We start from the raw sequence: 21,798 nt of genomic DNA, 5'->3' as shown, positions 1-21,798 counted from the left end.
ATGTATTTCATTAAGAATTTTTATCTTCTAGAAATATAAACTATACAATGCATAACAAGATGTCGAAATTCATTTGGATTTCTGTTTAATGTACAATTAGGAACAACAATTTGTTTCAATTTTTAATTTAAACATTTCAGAATAAATAAAACACACCAAAATATCGTTAAAATCAAGTTTGAAATTCAATGATTTTAAATTTGAATTTACAAAATATTTTGTCTGATGTGCTTAGCCTTTGATATTGAAATTAACAGTTCTTCACAGGTTCTATGGAAAAGACCGGCAATATTGAAGAATCTCAATTATTGGAGTTTTTTCAAATGTGATTGTTAAATTTCAATTTGAAAATATGGATACAACCAAGCTGTGGACTATTAAATATCATAAAATATCAAAAAGCAACAAATGGACCTTCAAATCATTTACAACGCCATACATGATTACTTAAACAGGGTATGATTTCATCGGCTAGCTATAAACAATGCTTTATCAATAATTTCTCAAGCCTTTTCTTAGTCACGTCTATGACAGTTGTTAGTTGTTATCTATACGTTCGATGCGTTTCACTCTTTTGATCATGTCATTGGATAAAACGTAAAATCACAAAAATACTGAACTTCGAGGAAAATCCAAATTGGAAATCATCTTATCAAATGGCGAAATCAAATGATAAAACACATCAAACGACTGGACAAAAACTGTCATATTCCTTACTTGGTACAAATGCAGATATGGTGGATTGAAACTCGTTTTTTAGCACTAATATCTCACTTGTATGACAGTCTGATCGTCGCATCAAATTCCGTTATATATACAACGATGCGTGAATAAAACAGACATAATAGGTAACATCGTCAGAATACGGATGCATCAGTCATCACTGTATTACAACCTCAAAACAAACAAACATTTACAAAAGAAGCACAAAAAAGCATCTATCAAATTAGAAAACACATTCATTGCTCCGTGTGTTTGACGTCAGAAAATGTAAACGTCTCATGGAAAAAAATTTTGTCGTTCAATGTATATTAAAAAAATTATATAGAGAATGATGGTACACAGGGTTAAAAAATCAAAAGTTATTATCATGTGACAATTAATTTAAAAAAACAGACCGAGATTCAAACTTGTCTAGAAGTTCTTTAGATTTTTAGGAATCCACATATGGTTGATACCACTATTCGAGTAAAATAGTTTTGTCGTTTGTCGGTCAATTAAAGCATTTTCAAATGTATGATAAAACAATAACGAAATATTATAAATAGAACAATAACATAACGACGGGATCTTTAAAAGTAAAGAGTCACGTTATAAGAACCAAAGAAACACAAAACAAGTCGCATATACAAAACACACCAGCAAAAATGAAAGATATTACAAACACTTTTACGGTATGTTTAAGTACCGAGCCACTGCAAATGAATATCACACAAAAGAGACTAAACAGTAAAAGTAATATTAATAATTGAACAAAGAAAAATGAAAGAACAATATAATACGTTGTTAAGGTTGTAAATAACATCAGTACGTAGAATCAATACATCAAGACCATAATGTATTATTTTTTAAAGTTGATACGGAATATTTATATTGGTACCTTTCGATGGACTTTTTTTTTTAGAAAAAAGGAGTAGAATATGGACTTTCCTCGGATTTCGTTATTTTTATTGTTTTAATTTTATTCTCTATTAATAGTTTGAAATCTTAAGGTGAACCCCATCATGTTAAAAAGTAACTATTACAATGATTTCTTATTATGCAACTATCTTCTGTGTACGCCCATTTCGTCGAAGATCTATAGAAAAATCACATTCTAAGACAATTATATAATTTTCGTTAGCTTTCACGAGATTATTGTGTCTTTTAATAGATGCTTTTTATTTAAGCTGAACTTTTCTTAAAGCGAAATCATGATTAATTGTACATTTTGTATTTCATGTTGTTTTTATTGAACGTAACATGTCCGTGCAAAAATAATTAGGTCAATTGTTCTTATTACTAAGAACTTATTCCATGTGCAAATATTCGTTTTCTGTTTTGATTTGGACATTTTTACTAGAATCGTCTTTAGTCACTGTATCAATTGACATACTGCTGACCGATTTATACTCGTGTGTATCACTTTCTGATTTAAGATCTTGATAAGAATGTACAACTATTTCTTTGGAACACTCGTCTGAAACTTCTGAATCGAATCCTACTGTAGAATCGAGGACAGATTTGTAATCATGTAAGTCCCTGTCAGGAACCATTGATTGATATGGATTCAAATAACCAGATTCCCGCGTTGTTGTTTCTGAACCCGAAGAACCAGATTCATTCATGTTATTAGTAGATGAATATTCATGAATATCTGCTGAATGAACGATTGGTTGATATGGATTCAGATAACCAGATTCACGCGTTATTGCTTCTGACCCTGATGAACCTGATTCATTCATGTTATGAGTAGATGAATATTCATGAATATCTCCTGAATGAACAATTGGCTGGTATGGATTTAGATAACTGGATCTCCTTCCATCTACCTCCGAGCTTGACGAAGTTGATGCGCAATCACCTGTGCCTTGATCATTTGAACCAATTAACTCTGAAGATTCTGATTTAGTGTCCTTCAAATCATTTGTATTCAACCCTTCATCAACAGGTTGGTAAGGAGTAAGATAACCGTTACTGTTAGGCTCAACATAACTTTCGTCGTTGTAAGAAACTAAGCTTCTACTTTTTCTGATTATTTCAAAGTTATCTATTATATTCGATTCATCTATGATTTCATATATCCCATCACTTGCTTCTAGGGGAATTGCCGGTATTGAGACTTCTGGTATATTTCTACGTCTTTTCTTCCCAGTCTTGTACCGTCTAAAGTTGCCGTACATCTGTTTATACCGGCGCTGACACACTGTGCAAAGAAGTATGACACAAATAAACCCACCGGCACAAATTGAATAAACAATTATTTCTCTGTTGCTGAATCCTGAAACGAATCATTCTGAATATAGTTATCAAAGGTAACAGAATTATATTTTGATACGCCACACGCGCGTTTCGTCTACATACATTTAAGACTCACCAGTGACGCTCAAATCAAAATAGTTATAAAGCCAAATAAGTACAAAGTTAAAGAACATTTAGGACCCAAAATTCCAAAATGTTGTGCCAAATATGGCTAAGGTAACCTATTTCTGGGATAAGCAAAATCCTTAGTGTTTCCAAATAATTCAAAGTTTTGTAACAGGAAATTTATAAAAATGACCATATAATTGATATTCATGTCAACACCAAAGTGCTGACTACTGGCTGGTGATACCCTCGGGGACAAAAACGTTTATATATATACGGCAGACGCGCGTATTTATGCCTGAGATTTTAAGTTTATGACTTTTATCGCATCAACAGAAACATTGTTCCATGTACGCATATCACACGTATCATTATGTGAATAATCACAATGAAATATTAACTAAGTATCTAAACCCAAATGGATGTTTTAATTCAATACGACTATTTTCAAACCTTTCAAGCCTATGAGAACAGAACAATAAATTTCATATAGAATCTGAAATATACCAAACTCCGCAAAGTAAAAAAAGACACTCTGGAAATATCTGTTTTATTTATGTCAACGGTAGTTATATTCACAAACCTGTGTGATGAAAAAACCCAAAATATTTTTTTTAACAGCAATAGTAAATATAGTAAAACATAATGGTGTGAGTAAATGGGCCGTCCTGAAGACCGTTCTTTGACCTATAATGTTTTTTTTTCTTTTGCAAATTGTGACTTGAACAGAGAGTTGTCTCATTATCACATCGTCGTATATCTATATACACAATCTCTTAATAAAGTACACAATAAGAAAAATACAAGTTCGAGAGGACAAATTGAAAGTAACATATTTCTGTTGACTTTTTTGGACAATACCATGGCCCATTAATTTGTTTGAGAAATATATTCTCCATACGCGGGAGAGGTTGGTGAATTGTGCTTTATTGAACAAAATTTATAATGCGATTATATATCAAAATTGTCTCGTTGATCATAGTCTCACTTAATCAAAAATCCTGCTCTAATCGGAACACCAACATAGATTTAACTTATGGGGAAAACTATTACAGATCATAGAATGAAAATCAACATCCCTCTGCGTGTTTAATCATGCAAATATTTTGCAGGTGCATCAGGTGCAGAAAAATTGGTACCGTTAATGTTATTACTACCACCGGGTCAATGCATCTACTGGTGGAGTGTTAGTCCACGAGGGTATCACCAGCCCTGTAGCCAGTACTTCGGTACTGGCATGGAAATACGGATATGTTGTGTTATTAAAATTTGCTGTTAGAAAATGTTAGAAAGTATTAAAAATTAAGGAATGTATCTCCCTCATGCAAAGCTCTGATTCCTTTCACGGATTTGGGTATACATTTTCAACCTTTTTGAATATATTTCTTCATCTTTTATATAAGCTTTGGATTTCAAATACTTTGGTTACGAGAAACACTGAAGAGACATGTATTGTCGAAAAGCGCATATGGAGCAGGAAAATTGGTACTGGTAATGTTCTTATCACATGTACCAGTGGGCGGAATCTGCATTATGTCCGCAACTATCTGGCACTAACATGATATATGATATATTATTTATAAAACGTTTTCAATCATTTGAAATTGCATCAGCTTTTCCGCCACATAAATAAATAGACTAAGCAATTATTTTGGTAATGTTTTCAATTCTCTGACCTGGTAATTAATTTTGCCATACAACGATTTTCATTCAAATGGTAACCTAATAATATTTTATATGTATATGAATCGCGCGCTTTGAATTTTTATCAGACTTGAGTATTTTTGTGATTTTACTTTTTTGCATATTGACCTGCGATCACCCCTAGTTTTTGGTGGGATTCGCCATGAGGTACCACAGGCTATTAAGCACACATAATTGAGTATATGTATCTAGTTTTTACCTAAGTTGTTTTCTGTAGACGTTTTAGTCGTGCTTATTATTTTTCTTGTAGTAATCACAAATGTTGTTTCTTTTTCTGCAAACGTCATCACGGAAGCTTTGAATGTAGGCGGTAACACTGTAGTGAGCGAAGTAATGTCGATGTCTATCTCTGTCATAGTTGATGTATATTGCACTGTTACTGTAGATTCTGAAATAACAACTGTCATGAATAATTAACAAAAAACTACGCATCAATATAAATGCTTTATATGTAAAGACCAAATTGGTTTACCGATGTGTAGACAAGAACTGTAAACAAAATAAGAATTTTAGATATAAACATTTAACTTAAATCACGCATTACACAACACATTTTCGTTATAATGACAGAAACTCGTGTATCGATTTCATGATTAAGCTATGACGAAAAATAAACACGGACAGTATATTGATTATCAGAATTCGGTGTTATTACATTCAGGATATAATTTTATTTCAAGGAAAAAGTAAAAATCACAAAAATACCGAACTCCAATGAAAATTAATTCCTTACTAAATGGCAGAATCAAAAGTTTAAACACACCAAACGAATGTTATATAGCACTTATATTAGTGCCTTAGAATATGCATTTCCGTAGGTAGAAAATGATAGATTGAAACTTGTTGTATAGCGTAACACGTATTCATGTTCTACTTTGGCCATGATACTTCTGTTTGCAAATTTCAGGTCTATTAGACAAAACACGTTTGAATTAGGTTATAAATCTTTAAATACGTGTACTTGTGCGTCGAGCATCATAGAAGATATATCATTATAGTTATGGAAAAAATTGAACAGAAAAAATGATGCCGTAAATATTATCACACAATCATAATTTTTATTATGTTTTCTCTTAAAAATAAAACATTAACGAATGGTAAACATGGTTCATTAACTTTAGTTTTCATTTCTGTGTTCGAGTATTGTCGTTGCATCTTTTCGTTTTTAGTTTACTGAATATATATAGAAATAATGTATCATTTTCTTGTTCTTGTCTAGTAATTTTTGTACATAATACTTCCAATAAAATGTGATGGTGACGAAAAATCCCTGTTTCAGGAGGTTTCTTGAAAAGAACGAATGAATTGATTAATAAATTCATTATCAAGAAAGGGTTTACTGATTACATATTTGTATATAAACTCATCATAGAAACCAGGAATCAAATTTAATATTTACGCCAGACGCGCGTTTCTTCTCTAAAGACTCATCAGTGACGCTCGGATCAAAAATGTTTAATAGGCCAAAAAAAGTACGAAGTTGAGCATTCAGGACCAAAAATTCCTAAAAGTTTTGCCAAATACAGCTAAGGTAATCTATTCCTGAGGTAGAAAAGCCTTAGTTTTTCCAAAATTTAAAGTTTTGTTCACAGTTAATTTATAATTATAAACATATCAATGATAACTCAAGTCAACACAAACACTGTTTACTCACGAGAGGCATGTTTAGAGGAATAACATATATAGGCACCAATGCATACGTCTAATATGTGAAGTTTGCGAGTGAGTCATTCCTCTATTTAGCAATTTACACAGAGAGTGAATTCGGATTATGTGTTTGTTCAATTGGAGTTTATATAATTTCCTGAGTTTTTTTTACCTATATTTGAATATTTGCATTCGATTTCGAACATTGGTAATCAACTATGCCTCTAACATGTACACATAAAAGGAGACTTAAGAAAAAAATATGATCGCTAAAATTGTACCTGCAACTTCTTCTGTGATATTCTGTTGTTTCATGATACATCCTATTATATTATCACATCTACAACAATCGTGAGAAATGTTATTAAATGTCCTACATGTGTTCAGTTATTCCGAACAGCAATTTTATGAAACACTAATAAAACATTTTTAAAATTATATTTATTTAGTGCTTCTAATTTTTGAATTACTGTAAGAAAATACAACCATCATAGCAGCAATAGAGGTAAGGTATGAGGTGGTAATTTGCGACACGCAGTCGATCATGATCATCCAGCTCTTGGTGTCACAGCAGTTCCTTATAATGTTAAAGCATAATGTATTGAGAACAAAATGGAAATTTGGTTGACCTATATCAAATATCTGGAACAAATAACCGCGGTTATGTTCCAATTTTCGACGCTGTATTACTAATAAAACCCTTATATCTTAAATTGTGATAACGCAGAATGAAACTTACCCTTTTGGAGCACATGAGATCACCCTTAGTTTTTGGTGGGGTTTGTGTCGCTTATTTTTTTAGTTTTCTATGTTATGTCATGTGTACTATTGTTTGTCTGTCTGTCTTTTTCCTTTTTCGCCATGGCGTTGTCAGTTTAATTTTGATTTATACGTTTGACTGTCCCTCTGGTATCTTTCGTCCTTCTTTTATAGTCAATTGAAATTGCACAAGCAACCGATTAGTACAACCTTTGGAACAGAAACTGCTTACTCATCCAGAGTAATTTTTACGTCGGAATTAGATTATGTTCGTGTTGTTCTGTTTGTCTTTTAAATATTGATATAATGAGTTTTTGGTAATTTTAACGTCTTTAATTTTGCCACGACGCTGTCATTTTGTTTTAAAATGAATGTTCTCTTGGTATAATCCATGTACAAACTTACAAGGGATTTTTTTTTACAAAATCTGACTAAAACAGCAAAATAACAAATGTATGCTTACAGTTGTGTGTCTTTGCAATGGCATTGGAAGGCACAGTCTTTGCCATAGAATCCATCTGGACAAGGTTTACAAGGACGACCATCAAACGATTCAAAGCCATTCAAACATTCTGTCAAAACAAAAATATCAAGTTGATACAGAATGTAACATCACAGCTAATGCATACATTACGGACATATGAGTACCAAATTAATAAAATATAATAATACCATCTTATTCATATGTTGTGATGGTTTGAGTTTTATCAGACATCCTCTTTGCATGACAAACATGTCGTTGATCCGTCAGATGATGGCTAAGATAATACTGTCTTTCTTTTTCAAACCAATATTTACATTGTCTAACAAAAGAGCTTGGAATAAACAGCACATCTAGTAATCCGATATATTCTTTAACATTATCTATAAAGAATGAAATTTGACAAAATTCGTAAATCTGCCCTTCTTCCATCTGATTCTCACATTGATACTGTCTTATACAGTCAATTCAAAGATGATATTATCGAAATGCTAGACTTTTTAATCGAAAATGTATTTATTAAGAAATATTTCAACAAACTAATTCTGCACCCCCTTCCGCTTTATTTCTGTTTTATCGATATTTGCATGATTTGCGTGTATTTCTATGCTTCTTTGTCTTGGTTTTGTCTTTTTTTTGTCTTGGTTTATTGTACCGATTCTTAAACGTTAGTATATGGTTTTGGATATGTTTATATATATTTTGGTTGCAAGTCATTGAGAAAATAGTTATTGAAACTTGCATCAGGTGGAGTTAATGATTTTTTAAACAGTCATTTTTATTTCATTTTACTTTTGATTATTGTTATCTGCTCATAATATTTGTACTTTAAAATGTGTTTTCGATGAATAAATCAGAAAATAAATCTTTACTTAGTCAATCCAAAATCTGCTATTGGTCTTGCAGATATAAAACATTCACAGAATAATTAGAAACAAAAACCACATTTAAATTCATTGACCTATAATGATTTACTTTCATAAATTGTTATTTGGATAAAGAGTTGTCTCATTGGCACTCACACCACATTTCCTATATCTATAATCTTATGCTGTCTTGTGCCATTTCTTGAAATTTTAATAATATTTCAAGCTTATAGACAGTTTAATTGTCTTTTAGTCATACACAATTATTGTCAAAAATATTAAGATGTTATCATGTTGGTATTTGGCAATCGCGGCTTTTGAACGAACATACAAGCTATCTTTGTCAATAGACAACAATGTCAAAATTTCCAAACCGAAAAACAAATTTGGTAGTAGATCTTACATTTAACAGAGCATTTGTTACCGTCTTTTTATTTTTAAAACCATCATTTGTGAGATAAAAAAAAAAACTATAATCCCATTATTTGGACAAGATTTTTACTAGTCTGTCTTAAACCAGACTCAAGCTAGCGACCAATCCTAGCGACCAATTCTAGCGACCACTCAAGAACACAATGAAAATCAACTTGTCAAAGAATCATTATGTGGTATATGAGAAAACCACAAAACGACATAGTGAAACAACGTTCTGTTATAAATAAAATCTGGCTACCAATACGGTTTATATTTTTTTTAACCTTTAAATAACTAGAGATATCCATCCTATCAAGTCAGAAGTCGTCTGTCAGCCTAATGTAGTGACTAGTTTGGTTGCTAAATGTCTGCATAAATATAAATCAGTAAAGGGATAACGTCCCAGAAAATAGTAAAAAGTCAAAATATCGTAATACAATAGAAAAACAAAGGAGATAGGGCATCTTTAATCAGCAAATGCACAGCGAAAAATACACAAAAAGCACAGGAACAATCTTTTTTAGCGAACGATTTTTATTCCCCTTCATACACACATACGTTATGTTATTATACATGTATTTATAGAATGGAAAGTGCGCCTCTCTACGTATTTTACTCTATCGAGAAGGGCACTAGTTGGGAGAAAATGTAAACTATATTTTGAGGTCTTCTTTACGTTTTTTCAGTTTTTCAAACTCTTAACCGAGATCGTAAACAAAAATCAAGGATAGCAAATAAAATATTAAAAACGGATGGTATATCCCCCAATCACATAATAGTTATATACGAGTAACTTAGGGATACGAAATGAGAATAAAAAGTAAACGAAGTATAAATTATAAACACATATTCACAATAAGGATTGCTGCTTGTTTCTGGATCCTTATTGTGAATATGTGTTTATAATTTATACTTGTATTTATCATTATAAAATATTGTTTACACAAAAAAAAGTAAACGAATTGAATTAGAAGAAAAAACCAACAGTGTTTGTTTATGATGATTTGCTCGCAAAATTATTTTCAATATTCAGAGAACCGTAAATAATTTTAAAAAGAACATATTTTGATAAACATGTGTACCTAGTTTCAACTTGATCTGACTACAACGTCGTCCTAGATTCAATCTAATACAGTATAGATGGATGGATACACGGACAAAAGAACGAACGAACAAACCTACAGACCATATAACATTATGGTCTTCACTGGTGAAGGCGTAGCATAAAATAACTATTCAATGTGAGTTGACTAAAACTCGTTCCTGTGTACAATGTATAAGCTTTCAAATAAACGAAATAGGAAACATATTATGTTCGAAAGAATTACTATATACTGGCTTTCTAACCATTCGGCATCCACAAATGGTCCCGAGTACACATTTATCGACTTTTGATTTTTCGTTGTCCACCAATATAGTCCTTAGTGTGGACAGTGTGTTACTTGCAATTTTTTTATACCCCTTCCAAATGTATTTCTTCATGTTTCATGCCTCAAATAGAAAGTAGCGGGATTAAAGCACACTGTAAAAAAAGTGTGGGTCATGAATTTTAAAGTAAAGTAGTGATTTGGTCCGGTTAAAAAGAAAAAGTATAAAAAAAGCACATGAGAAGCTTTCAAAAGATTTCAGGACCCCCGTAACATAAAATTGTCCATAATTGGATATTATTGAGCAAGTGTAGATGGAATTTAATTCCTAGAGGGTTTTAACCCCCAAAATATAATTTCAGTGGGCCCTGCTCTGATTTAATATCTTACGTTTGAACCATGTCCGGTGGCGAACTTTGTCGTATGGAGCTTGCGAGGCTTGCCACACGAACGTACGATTGACACGATAAAAAAAAAACATCGCCAGGTGTGGGAAAAAACTTTGCCGTAGGGAACTGTACAGAAAGACTGAAATATGAGCCCATACCCATAACTGTATCGGTACCTCAGACTTTGAATCGTCTCTGAAGTCTTCAGGTGCACAATCCCACACAAGGATTGATACGAGTTGAAGATATGGATAATTGCTTGCAATATAACCACCTGCGGTCAAGAACTTTGCCGTGGGGGAACGGGAGTAAAGCGACTGCTGCCACCACCCGTAATGGACCAAAATGAGAAATTGAGTATGTTGTTGTCAGCTTCTGGTGCACTTTCCCACCTGGGCATATTTGTGAATATTAAAAAGGGTCTGGGACAAGCTTTCAACCCACTAGGTGTTGAATAAACTATGCCGTAGGGAACTGTAAAAAAAGACTAAAAAATGAGCCCATACCCATAACTGTATAGGTTCTTAGATCTCGGATGGTCAGTGAAGTCTTCATGTGCACTTTCCCACCCAGGGATTGATACAAGTTGAAGATATTGTTAATTTCTTGCAAACTTACCACCTGCGGTCAAGAACTTTGCCGTAGGGGATTGGGTGTAAAGCGACTGCTGCAACCACCCGTAATGGACCAAAATGATAAACTGAGTATGTTGTTGTCAGCTTCAGGTGCACTTTCTGTAAGGGCTGCGTCTTATAACACAATTTAAATGAAAGTAAATAAAAGGTTGATGACTCCAATCACATAGATCGAAAAAACAATTCATTGATAGTATGCCTTTAGTGAAATGATTTACACTGAATCATCAATAATTTAAAGGTTTATGAAGCACAGAAAATGAGTAAACATTAGTCAATTTTAAAACGGTATGTTAGTAATAGTTAAATGAATAAAAATTAAGAGATGTAGGAAATCCTTTTTGCCGACAAGCTGACGGTATCAAATATCTTCGCCCTCAAATATAAACCATTACGTACATCGGATATTCTTCTTTACAGTGTATGACATGTATATTTTTATTAACAAAAATATAATCTGAGATGTTCATTTAAAAGATGATATTTCGACAAAAAGTAAAAAAAAAAAAAACAAGCAACGTCGGTCTACTAAAACTAGAAAATATGATTTGAAAAGTTATGGAAAGCCAAACCTACATATATTTTTGATTGACTTAATATTAATTTTTGATCTTCCTGATCTCTCAATCTTCCTAAAATTATACATAAAGTTAATTGATATATAGATATAAATGATATAAAAAAGGAATTTCTATACACATTCTGTATTCTATATTTCGTATATAAATAGATGTTATCAAAAGGATTTACCAGATTTTCGATATGTACGGAGGGCTTAATGTGTTACTTTTCAAATGAAAATCGTAAAAATACAGATAGATGGGTATACGTACAAGGCGTTGACAAATTCTTCCTAATATTACACATCGGGTTGGTTAATATATAGATATACATGGTATAACAATGATTTTGAATATATTTGTCGTTCTATAAGTATGAAGTGCTCAAAGTGCCAGTTCGATATTCAAAATGTATAGTGAAACTCTACCGGAGACCGCTGAAAAAACGGTGTGACCCTCCTGTTCCTTCAATATCCGTACAGTGTGATAATCTTGTATATTTTTTTGTTTATGATGCTATGAAAAGGATTTCCAAGAGAAATATCATCTTCAAACTTTTCGAATAACAACCGCAAAAAAATAAGATAGAAGGGCACAGGGCGTATGCTAGATCTCCCTGATTTACCAATCTTCCTAAAATTCATACACAAAGCTAGTTAGTATATATATATTTATGATATAAAAAGGAAATAGGTTACACTTTTGGTCTTCTTAATTTTTTAGGGCTCAAAGTGCCAGTTCGATATTAAAAAAAATATAGTGAAAACCTATAGTTACCGGTGACTGCTGTAAATACATTGAGGACCCCCCTCCCCCTTTTTTGACATTTCACTTTACATTACTTCAACTTGCGTATACATTTTTTGTAGTGCTACGGTTTTGACGTTGGGTGACTTGAGTAACCTGTCTAATCGGCCTTCATACTTCGTGCATATTTTGAATATCAAACTGACACGTTGAGTCTTCCGGATCCGTACATGTAACCATAGAAAACAAGAAGTTTACCCAAATTCATTTCAGTCTCGTTTAATCTTTATAAGAACTAATCATCTGCAAATTGTTGGGAAGATGGCCTTTAACCTGAATTTTGGACACTTTTAAGATGAAAAGTGACAATTTAAGCCCTCATTCTTGAAATTCATTTTGATTTCATGTTTATATATACATACTATATAGCTAGTAATCGAGTTTTAGAAACATTGAAAGACCAGGTGTGCCTCACTGACATTTAAGAGGTCTCCAGTAGGGTTTCGCTTAAAATGTCTTGTATGTTTGACTTTCCATAACTATTTCTAAATGATTCTAGCGTGGTCGGGTTTTGTTTTTGTTTTGAGAAATAACATATATAAAGTTACATCTTTGTTGCCGATTTATTGATAAAGATTTATATTTCATAAACACGAATCTCGACTCACATAAGATTTTATATTTAAGGACAACGAGAGTTTGCAACAGCTTGAAGGGGTCATTGGACAATTTCTTGTATATCTTTTGACTCCTCTTATATATGACAATCCTGCTTTAAATATTATTATATTATATCGAATATTTTAATTTTGTTTGGATTTTTCACCTAATTTCAATATCAAACCGACTGCTAGCAGCCGGTTGGATAAAGAATATCGGATGACGAATAACGAAACGGCCGCTAACTTCACATATATCCCATAGAACTAACTATGCCCTAGACCAATTCAAAATTTGTCTAGCATGAAGTGGGGTACTGATTATGTCATATAGTCAAACTTTACTTAATCCGGCTGACCAAACTAACAGATTTTGCATATGGGCTTTAAACCAGAGGAAGAGGTAACTAAGGACAATAGCACTTATGCCAAGACCAAGTAACAGTTGGTCAGCATAGGGTGGGAGAAACCCTGTATATTGCATACTTAAAGTTCAACTTAACGATTCACGGTTCACCGATCTAAGAGATTTATCCATATCTTCAACTCGTATCAATTCCTGAGTGGGAAAGTGCATCTGAAGACTTCTCTATCCATCCAAAGTCTGAGGTACATATACAGTAATGCCTATGGGCTCATTTTTATACCCCCGCTTTAAAAAAGGGGGGTATACTGTTTTACCTCTGTCTGTCCGTCAGTCCGTCCGTCAGTCCTTCAGTCCGTCCGTCAGTCAGTCTGTCCCATGAAACTTTCGTCACATTTTTCTCAGGAACTACAATACAAGGATTTCTGAAATTTGGTTTCAGGGTTTATCTAAGTCAGCTATACCGTGTGATGCGTTTTCAGATTGATCACTTGACTACTTCCTGTTTACCGAACACTTGTATGATTTTACACATGATAGCCAAGTTGAAAATTTTCGTCACATTTTTCTCAGGAACTACAATACAAGGATTTCTGAAAATTGATTTCATGGTTTATCTAAGTCAGCTATACCGTGTGATGCGTTTTCAGATTGATCACTTGACTACTTCCTGTTTACCGAACACTTGTATGATTTTACACATGATAGCCAAGTTGAAAATTTTCGTCACATTTTTCTAAGGAACTACAATACAAGGATTTCTGAAATTTGGTTTCAGGATTTATCTAAGTCAGCTATACGGTGTGATGCGTTTTCAGATTGATCACTTGAAAACTTCCTGTTTACCGAACACTTGTACGATTTTACACATGAAAGCCAAGTTGAAAATTTTTGTCACATTTTTCTCAGGAACTACAATACAAGGATGTCTGAAATTTTGTTTCAGGATTTATATAAGTCAGCTTTACCGTGTGATGCGTTTTCAGATTGATCACTTGACAACTTCCTGTTTACCGAACACTTGCATATTTTAACACTATTAATATTATCCACTTGCGGCGGGGGTATCATCAGTGAGCAGTAGCTCGCAGTTTACTTGTTCAGACTTTCTTTACAGTTTCCTACGGCAAAGTTTTTTCCCACACCTAATGGGATTGAAAGCTTGTCCCAGGCTCTTCTATTCATGAAAATGCCCGGGTGGGAAAGTGCACTGGAAGCGGACAACCAAATACCCAATTTCTCATTTCTGTCCATTACGGGTGGTGGCAGCGGTCGCTATACTCCAATCCCCCTACGGCAAAGTTCTTGACCGCTCGTGGTTAGAATGAAAGCTATTATCTATATCTTCAACTCGTATCAATTCCTGAGTGGGAAAGTGCACCTGAAGACTTCCCTGTCAATCCAAAGTCTGAGGTACATATACAGTAATGCCTATGGGCTCATTTTTCAGACCTTGGTACAGTTATTTACGGCAAAGTTTTTCCCCCATCTAGTGGGATATAATGCTTGTCCCAGGCTCTTCTTTTCATGAAAATGCCCGGGAAAGAAAGAGCACTGAAAGCTGACAATCACATACCCAATTTCTCATTTATGTCCATTACGGGAGGTGGCAGCGGTAGCTTCACTTCCATCCCCCTACATATAAGTTCTTGACCTCGGGTCAAACAGAAAATAGCCCATTTAACATGTAAAATAACATTGATGTTCTTATAAACCATCTTTGAAGGCTTATTTAGTAGTCAGCTTTTTGAAAATGAATGTTATTGCACAATACTTTTCATATTTAAAAAATACACTGGGGCTAAAATGCGAAACCAAACTCTTAACTGGGTACTGCTATGTTCTGGTTCCCAGACATTCGGAAAAAACAAAATAGGTACTAAGCAAAACTGTACAACGGGGAAAATATGCCCTGCTTTTTATCTTTTTTCTGATTATTATTTAACAAGGATCCTTTAGTGATCCTAAGTGATTACCCTCTCATTTGATACCAAAATATACTAAATACTAGTAGTAAACTAATTGAAAAAGATTTATCAATAAGCATAGGCACTATTTTGTTTCATGTACTGCTTTGCATCTTCTTTTTGACCGGGTCGATATAGTAATTTTTTATCAGTGTAATAGGAATAGATTATTTCCCTTTTCATTTATCAATTATTTAAGGCTGTTTAATTATTTGCTTATTATAATACATTTTCATTTGATGTATTCTATTCAGTATTTATCAATTGTACAAGACATTCGAGATCCTTTATTTATTTGACGTTTGTTATAATTGTGTAATGTTATTCACTTTTGCTTACCATTTTTAAAGAACTTATTTTATTAAATGAAATAATAATTATATTTGATGTCGTTAAGGGACTGTTGATGTGTGGACTGATAGTGTGCAATGCATATGAAAATTGATACATTTGGGTTGAATGTGTTATAATAAGCCCTAAATGGCTAGGTTAACTTGGTAAAGCAATATTGTATGAAAAAACTTCTGGCTGAACGTAGTCTAGAATGTTTTGATTTTATAAATGTTTTATTGAATATGTTTTTGTGTTCTTTCTCCTTATTAAATTGTTATTTGTTTAATTGCTTTGAATAATAATTCAAGTGCCTTGGACTATAACACATATTATGTTTCCAGAGCCACTCCCCTCACACCTAAATGATTTTAAGGGAAATACGTGATATTTTAGAATGCCGAGGGTATAGAAAGTCGTTACATGTTTTTTTTCTGGTTCCTTGTTCACTTAAAAACATTTTATTTATCTCACAGTAATTTGAGATCTGAACTTCTGTACTTAGATTTGTTCTATTCTGTTTTACATAACTTAGTATACACACCTCTGAATCTTGAGACTTGATTTAACAGTTATGTACTATGATAGCTAGCTTTGATTAATGTATCTACTAGTATATAATATGTACGATGTAGTTTGTTTTACACGTTAAAACATCTTAGTTAAGCAAACAAAAAGCATTCCAGACATTTTTATTTTGTTGAACTTGTTTTTCGTTTTTGCCTTTTGTTTATTTATTGTTTTATTTATTTCCTATTTGGAAACGAACAGAAATCTCGAGTTGATATAAATGTAAACTGTCCTGTAATATAAAATCTTTAAAAACTGAATAACTGATTTATATCATAAGCCTCGAGCAATCACCCTACTCACGTTTATTGAAATCCAAAATAAAATTTAAAAAAAAACTAATAAGTGTTTCCTTTCTAAAAGTATGTATTTTTCTGTTAATAGCGATACATCACGTATAAAATATAAGTAGAACGTTGTTGTACAATGTCATTTTGTGATTTTCAGACATATCTCTAACTGGTTCTGTAACGTGTTTATCCTCATTGTTAACTTTAGTGGGCGATAGAATTGGTCGCTAGATTGAGTCTGGTTGTCTTAATGGACATTATATAATTTTTAAAATCAAAGCACACATCTTATGTTAGGTTCTGTAGTTTTGACCTGCATTTTCATTTTGCGTAATTTTACTCACCGATGCAGGTATTATTAACCTCTTCATGATTATCACAACAAAACCATTTCTTTGTTCCGGAACTAAAACAATAGATATTAATTTTGATTCTATTTATGCCCTGTTCAGAGCAACTACGAAAAAATTGGTGAACAAATCATAACCCATTTCTAAACGACAATTTAATATCTTAATTCATCATGCCCATTTTCGGTTTAAAAAATGGTTGATAGTTTATCCTGTTTCTATTTATTGGGTTTTAGTTCATGGTGACAATGTTTGGGTTATTGGTTTAATCTTATACTAATGTTGTCGATGATAACAAGTAGCACTGACAACCATTTGAAAATAGTTTATAAAATTAATAAATGCTATTAATTCAATATTGAAATTGTAAAACTGCATTTCCATCTTTTTCTACTTTAATATCTATCAATTGAAAAATGACGTTTCCAGACTTGATGCTTCACTGCACTTGTGATTCCCATATATTTTTATTATCAATAGAGGTGGTATACAACAAACGAGAATTTAACAGAGAACTACAGAGTAAAACCCAAAATGTAGAATAAATATTAAAACAAAATGGCGCAAGGTGCAAATGTAGCAAATGCAAATGATAACATAAAATTAAACACATTTATATTTTACGCTGACTTACGACAACGAGTTTACCTTTGTCGTCTACTTGCAATAAGGCATATGCGAACGTTTGAAAGACTTACTAGTGGATATCAAAACCCTAAGTAACCTGAAACAGTCATATAGGTCAATTTTCCGATTGCGTCTCCAAGTAAATAGTACATTTGTTAAATTATCTGTTCAATGAGTAGAATTATTTTTCTGTATGTTTTTACCTTTGGTTTTAAAATTGACTGAAATTGAATATAATATTAACATTCGTAATAATATATCAGATTATGAAATCATAAAACAGTATATCATACAAAGTTAAGCACTAGTACATTTTTTTGTATCGAGCTTAGCTGTAGCCAGCCTCCATGTGAATGATTTCCTCGCTGTGTTGACCCATCGATGGCCCTCGGCTGTTTTTATTTTTTAGTTGGTCGAGTTGTTATCTCTTTGACACGTTCACCGTATATATTATCAATTGTGTGCTCATTGTGCATGTTGTGACTTATCCAAATTTTAAGTATGAAATAAATTGTATAGTTTACCTGCTGACGTCTGAACAGTTTCCTGTCTGCGAAGACTCCACACCGATTAGTAATACTAATAATTGTAAATATAAAATCATAGTATCAAATTTGAGTTAATACTAATTAGATAGAGAAAATAAACAGTATTGGCTTAAACAGGAAACAGTTTCATAGCAATAAAGTGTTGTAGGAAGTTGAAATAATAGCATGAGCAATATTTTCCTGTTTTACAAATATAACAATCATTTGATAATTAATTCAGAATTTTTTGAACTTATTAACTGACAACTATTATGATTAGTTTTTAAAAAAGTAACACAGTGACTGTCAACTTCCTATAACAGATGTTCTATGTGTTGCAGCCAATTTAATTAACAAGTTTACTTTGCTTATATTAAATATTCATATTAGTATAATTGATAATCAATACCATTTTCAGTGCAATATAACTTTGTATTTGAAAAGCTTAACCGTGTACATTTACGCCAAACATTTTTCATTTTAAAATGAAAAACAAATTTTCAAATTGCTCTGAACATTTTATATGTAGTTGGTTAGAAAAATGTAACAACAATCTATTCGAATCACTTTCGAAAAACCATTTTTTCTATAAGATTTGAAATTTATTATTCTCGTGAAAAGATATGAACACAAATAATAATAAGTTTGTGTTAAAAATGATTTTATTTTGTCAAAAGTTTTAATATATTTAAACATTGGCATTTGCTTGCTTTAGAAAACAAAACATACTTCAATCTCATACTCAAAAGCAAGTATTGAAAATACTGACATTTAGCATTTTTCATTTTTCAATACTTTAAGGCAAATGGAAAAATGCTAAAAGGTTAGCAGTTTCAATATTTTGTTCTTTAGAAGGATATTGAAATTTATTTTTTTTCTAAAACAATCAAATTCAAATGTTTTCATTTATTCAAACTGTTGCTAAGATGAAATCATTTAAAGACAAACTTATCATTACTTTTTTATTATCCCCGTGAAATCAAATAATGTAATCTCATAATACTTACAAATTTTAAATCTCATAACGAAAATGATTTTTCAGAAGTGACTTCAACAGATTTTTGTTACATTATCAAACAAATTACCGTTAAAATTTGTAGAGTATTTTACAAAAACTATTTTTTAGCTTAAAATAAAAAAATGTTTGGCGGAAATATACACGGTCTCATAACAAAGGTTCATATACAATTTGAATAACTTTAATTATTACATTGTTTGCAATGAATTACATTGATTTCCCAGTATAATAAATACCGATAATTTCAATTGTGAAATAAACGTGGTTATTTAACTCTCTGACGTCATACAACAAAAGGCGTTGTCAAGAGGTCGATAACGGCGGATCAAAACAAATAGCGTATACGTAGAAAAAAGATATAGTTCCTTGAATGTTTTCTATTAATATTTTTAAAAGAAGCCATTTGCCAATGTAATGAAAAGAATAACTAATTAAAGAATTCAAATATCGAAAAAATATGCAACTCATGAGCGAATAACACTCATAATAAACTCATGCGCTACGCGCATTCGTGAATTAATGTGTTGTTAGGTCGCTCGTTGAATATTTTTCTCTACTAGTATTTGAATTCTTCGATTAGTTATTCTATGATAATTCTTCTGGATCCAACAGTTTTCTTTTTCTCTCAATAAACTGTACCTATTGCATTAGTGCAGTAAAATGGAGAGTTGTTTTTTAAATTATATAGTTGGTTAGTACATTTGTAGAAAATTCGATCTATTTGGTGATAAAATTACAGCGCATACATATATTGTTACAAGTGAATAAAATTATTGGCATTTTTATTATGCGAATATGAAATATACAGTATATGAAACTATCTTAAGAATACTTGCACAGAGATTTAGAAAAAAAACTGGGGTGGTGTTCTCGAAAATATCCTAAGATTCGTCCTAAGTCATAGATAAGACCAATTTTAGGATGGACTTAGGATCGACTAAGGACACTCTTAAGTTGTGTCCCGACGCTATCTCAGACACATCTTATGTTAGGACGTCCTAAACATATCGTATGTGGGAAATTTTAAAATCGTTAAGGTAATTGTTTGATAAAACATTTATTAAAGACGAAACCATATAATTAAAAAAATTGTTTACGAAATTTTGTAATAACATGTATTTAATTAAATGCATGATTTCAAATGTATTTATAAAATAAGATAAAAAAAGGATCGTAATTTAGACTGGAAAACAATTTGTTTTGAAATGAGAATATTGAATTCGTAGTGTCATCGTATCGTAAAACACGAAGTTCAAAGTTTAAAATCATTCACAATTTCTGTATACGAATTATTAACCGATGGTGCGTTTCATTTCATGTTCATCTTCACGTAAAAGATTGAGAAAAAAGCATGCAAAACGTTAGGATGAAGATATGATGATCATAACGTGGTATGGGTGTCTTCCTCCATTTTGGATTGTAAAAAAAGAGAACCAAAGGTCCATATTTTCTATCAAGTTAGCAAAATTTGATGCAGGAATGCAGATATTTAATGTGAATTTTCATTTTAAAGAACCAATTTATAAGAATGTAACTTACAAATATTAATATTTTTGCAAATATTGATAAGTTTTGGTTGTTAAAAAAAATTTAGAAAAATTGGCATTTCAAGGGGAGGTAACTCTAAAACAGTGCATTTTCAGAAGGATTCTACATGAAATTTTCCTATTTTGTATTTTAGCCGGAAAAAACGTACGGTGACCCTATCTTTTCTTTTGATATTCTAAAAGCATATTCTGAAAGTTTTCTTTTCCTTAAGTATTTAACAATTCTATCATTTTGTTTAGTTTTTAGTCACAAAATGGTGTTTTTTTTTCTGTATAATCCATACAAAATTTGTCATTTTGTAACGGCCTGTAGCTTGAGAAAATGCGCGGTGACCTATCATTTTATTACATTTTTCAACATATATCAATAGATACTACGTTTTGGCAAAGTATGAACAAATTCTATCATTTTTATTTTAGACTCCCATACCACCTTAAGACACCTAATGAGGTCCTCTACAGTTAGGACGAAAAATGTGATATATCTTAAGTTAGGAGAGATTCGAGAACACGACTTAGGACACAGACTAGTCATAAGAGGGTCTTTGGACACGTCCTAATCCTAAAACAGCTTCGAGAACACCACCCCAGTTTATCTCAGGTGGATACCTGTCTCAAACACAATCATACCACGCCTGATTATTTGTCTATTCAACATGTTCATTTATGAGTGTTCATCCGTCACCCAAACTTTTGATAATTGTCTTATAACGTATTCGTATGTGGTCTGTCCCTTACCTATACATGAAAAAATTGTTCACACACCTTTGTCAATATAAAGAAATTGTATGCGATTGTCATACAAGGAAGAGGTTAAGTAAGCTATATACTAGATAAAACCCACAATGTTCTTATAAGATAATGACTGTATCAAGCTAGCAATACGACAGCTTTTATACATTCGTTTGAAGTGT

The 21,798-nt window shown here is 32.1% G+C and overlaps 1 protein-coding gene across 1 annotated transcript; it reads right to left on the bottom strand.

Annotated features, from left to right (window-relative positions):
- Nucleotides 1-1,860: 1,860 nt before the first annotated feature.
- On the bottom strand, nucleotides 1,861-17,217 carry LOC139484585 (uncharacterized). Its single transcript, XM_071268357.1, has 5 exons — nucleotides 17,160-17,217; nucleotides 7,640-7,748; nucleotides 6,699-6,757; nucleotides 4,970-5,158; nucleotides 1,861-2,980 (listed from the first exon to the last, which is right to left on the bottom strand). Exons 3-5 carry the CDS (start codon nucleotides 6,730-6,732, stop codon nucleotides 2,010-2,012), a joined length of 1,194 nt encoding a protein of 397 aa, XP_071124458.1. The 5' UTR covers nucleotides 6,733-6,757; nucleotides 7,640-7,748; nucleotides 17,160-17,217; the 3' UTR covers nucleotides 1,861-2,009.
- Nucleotides 17,218-21,798: the final 4,581 nt, after the last annotated feature.

Source organism: Mytilus edulis, chromosome 8 (assembly GCF_963676685.1).
Source record: "Mytilus edulis chromosome 8, xbMytEdul2.2, whole genome shotgun sequence".
Classification (NCBI taxonomy): Eukaryota; Metazoa; Mollusca; class Bivalvia; order Mytilida; family Mytilidae; genus Mytilus; species Mytilus edulis.
Note: the sequence above shows the minus strand (reverse complement) of the source record. Positions and strands in the feature narration are given on the sequence as shown.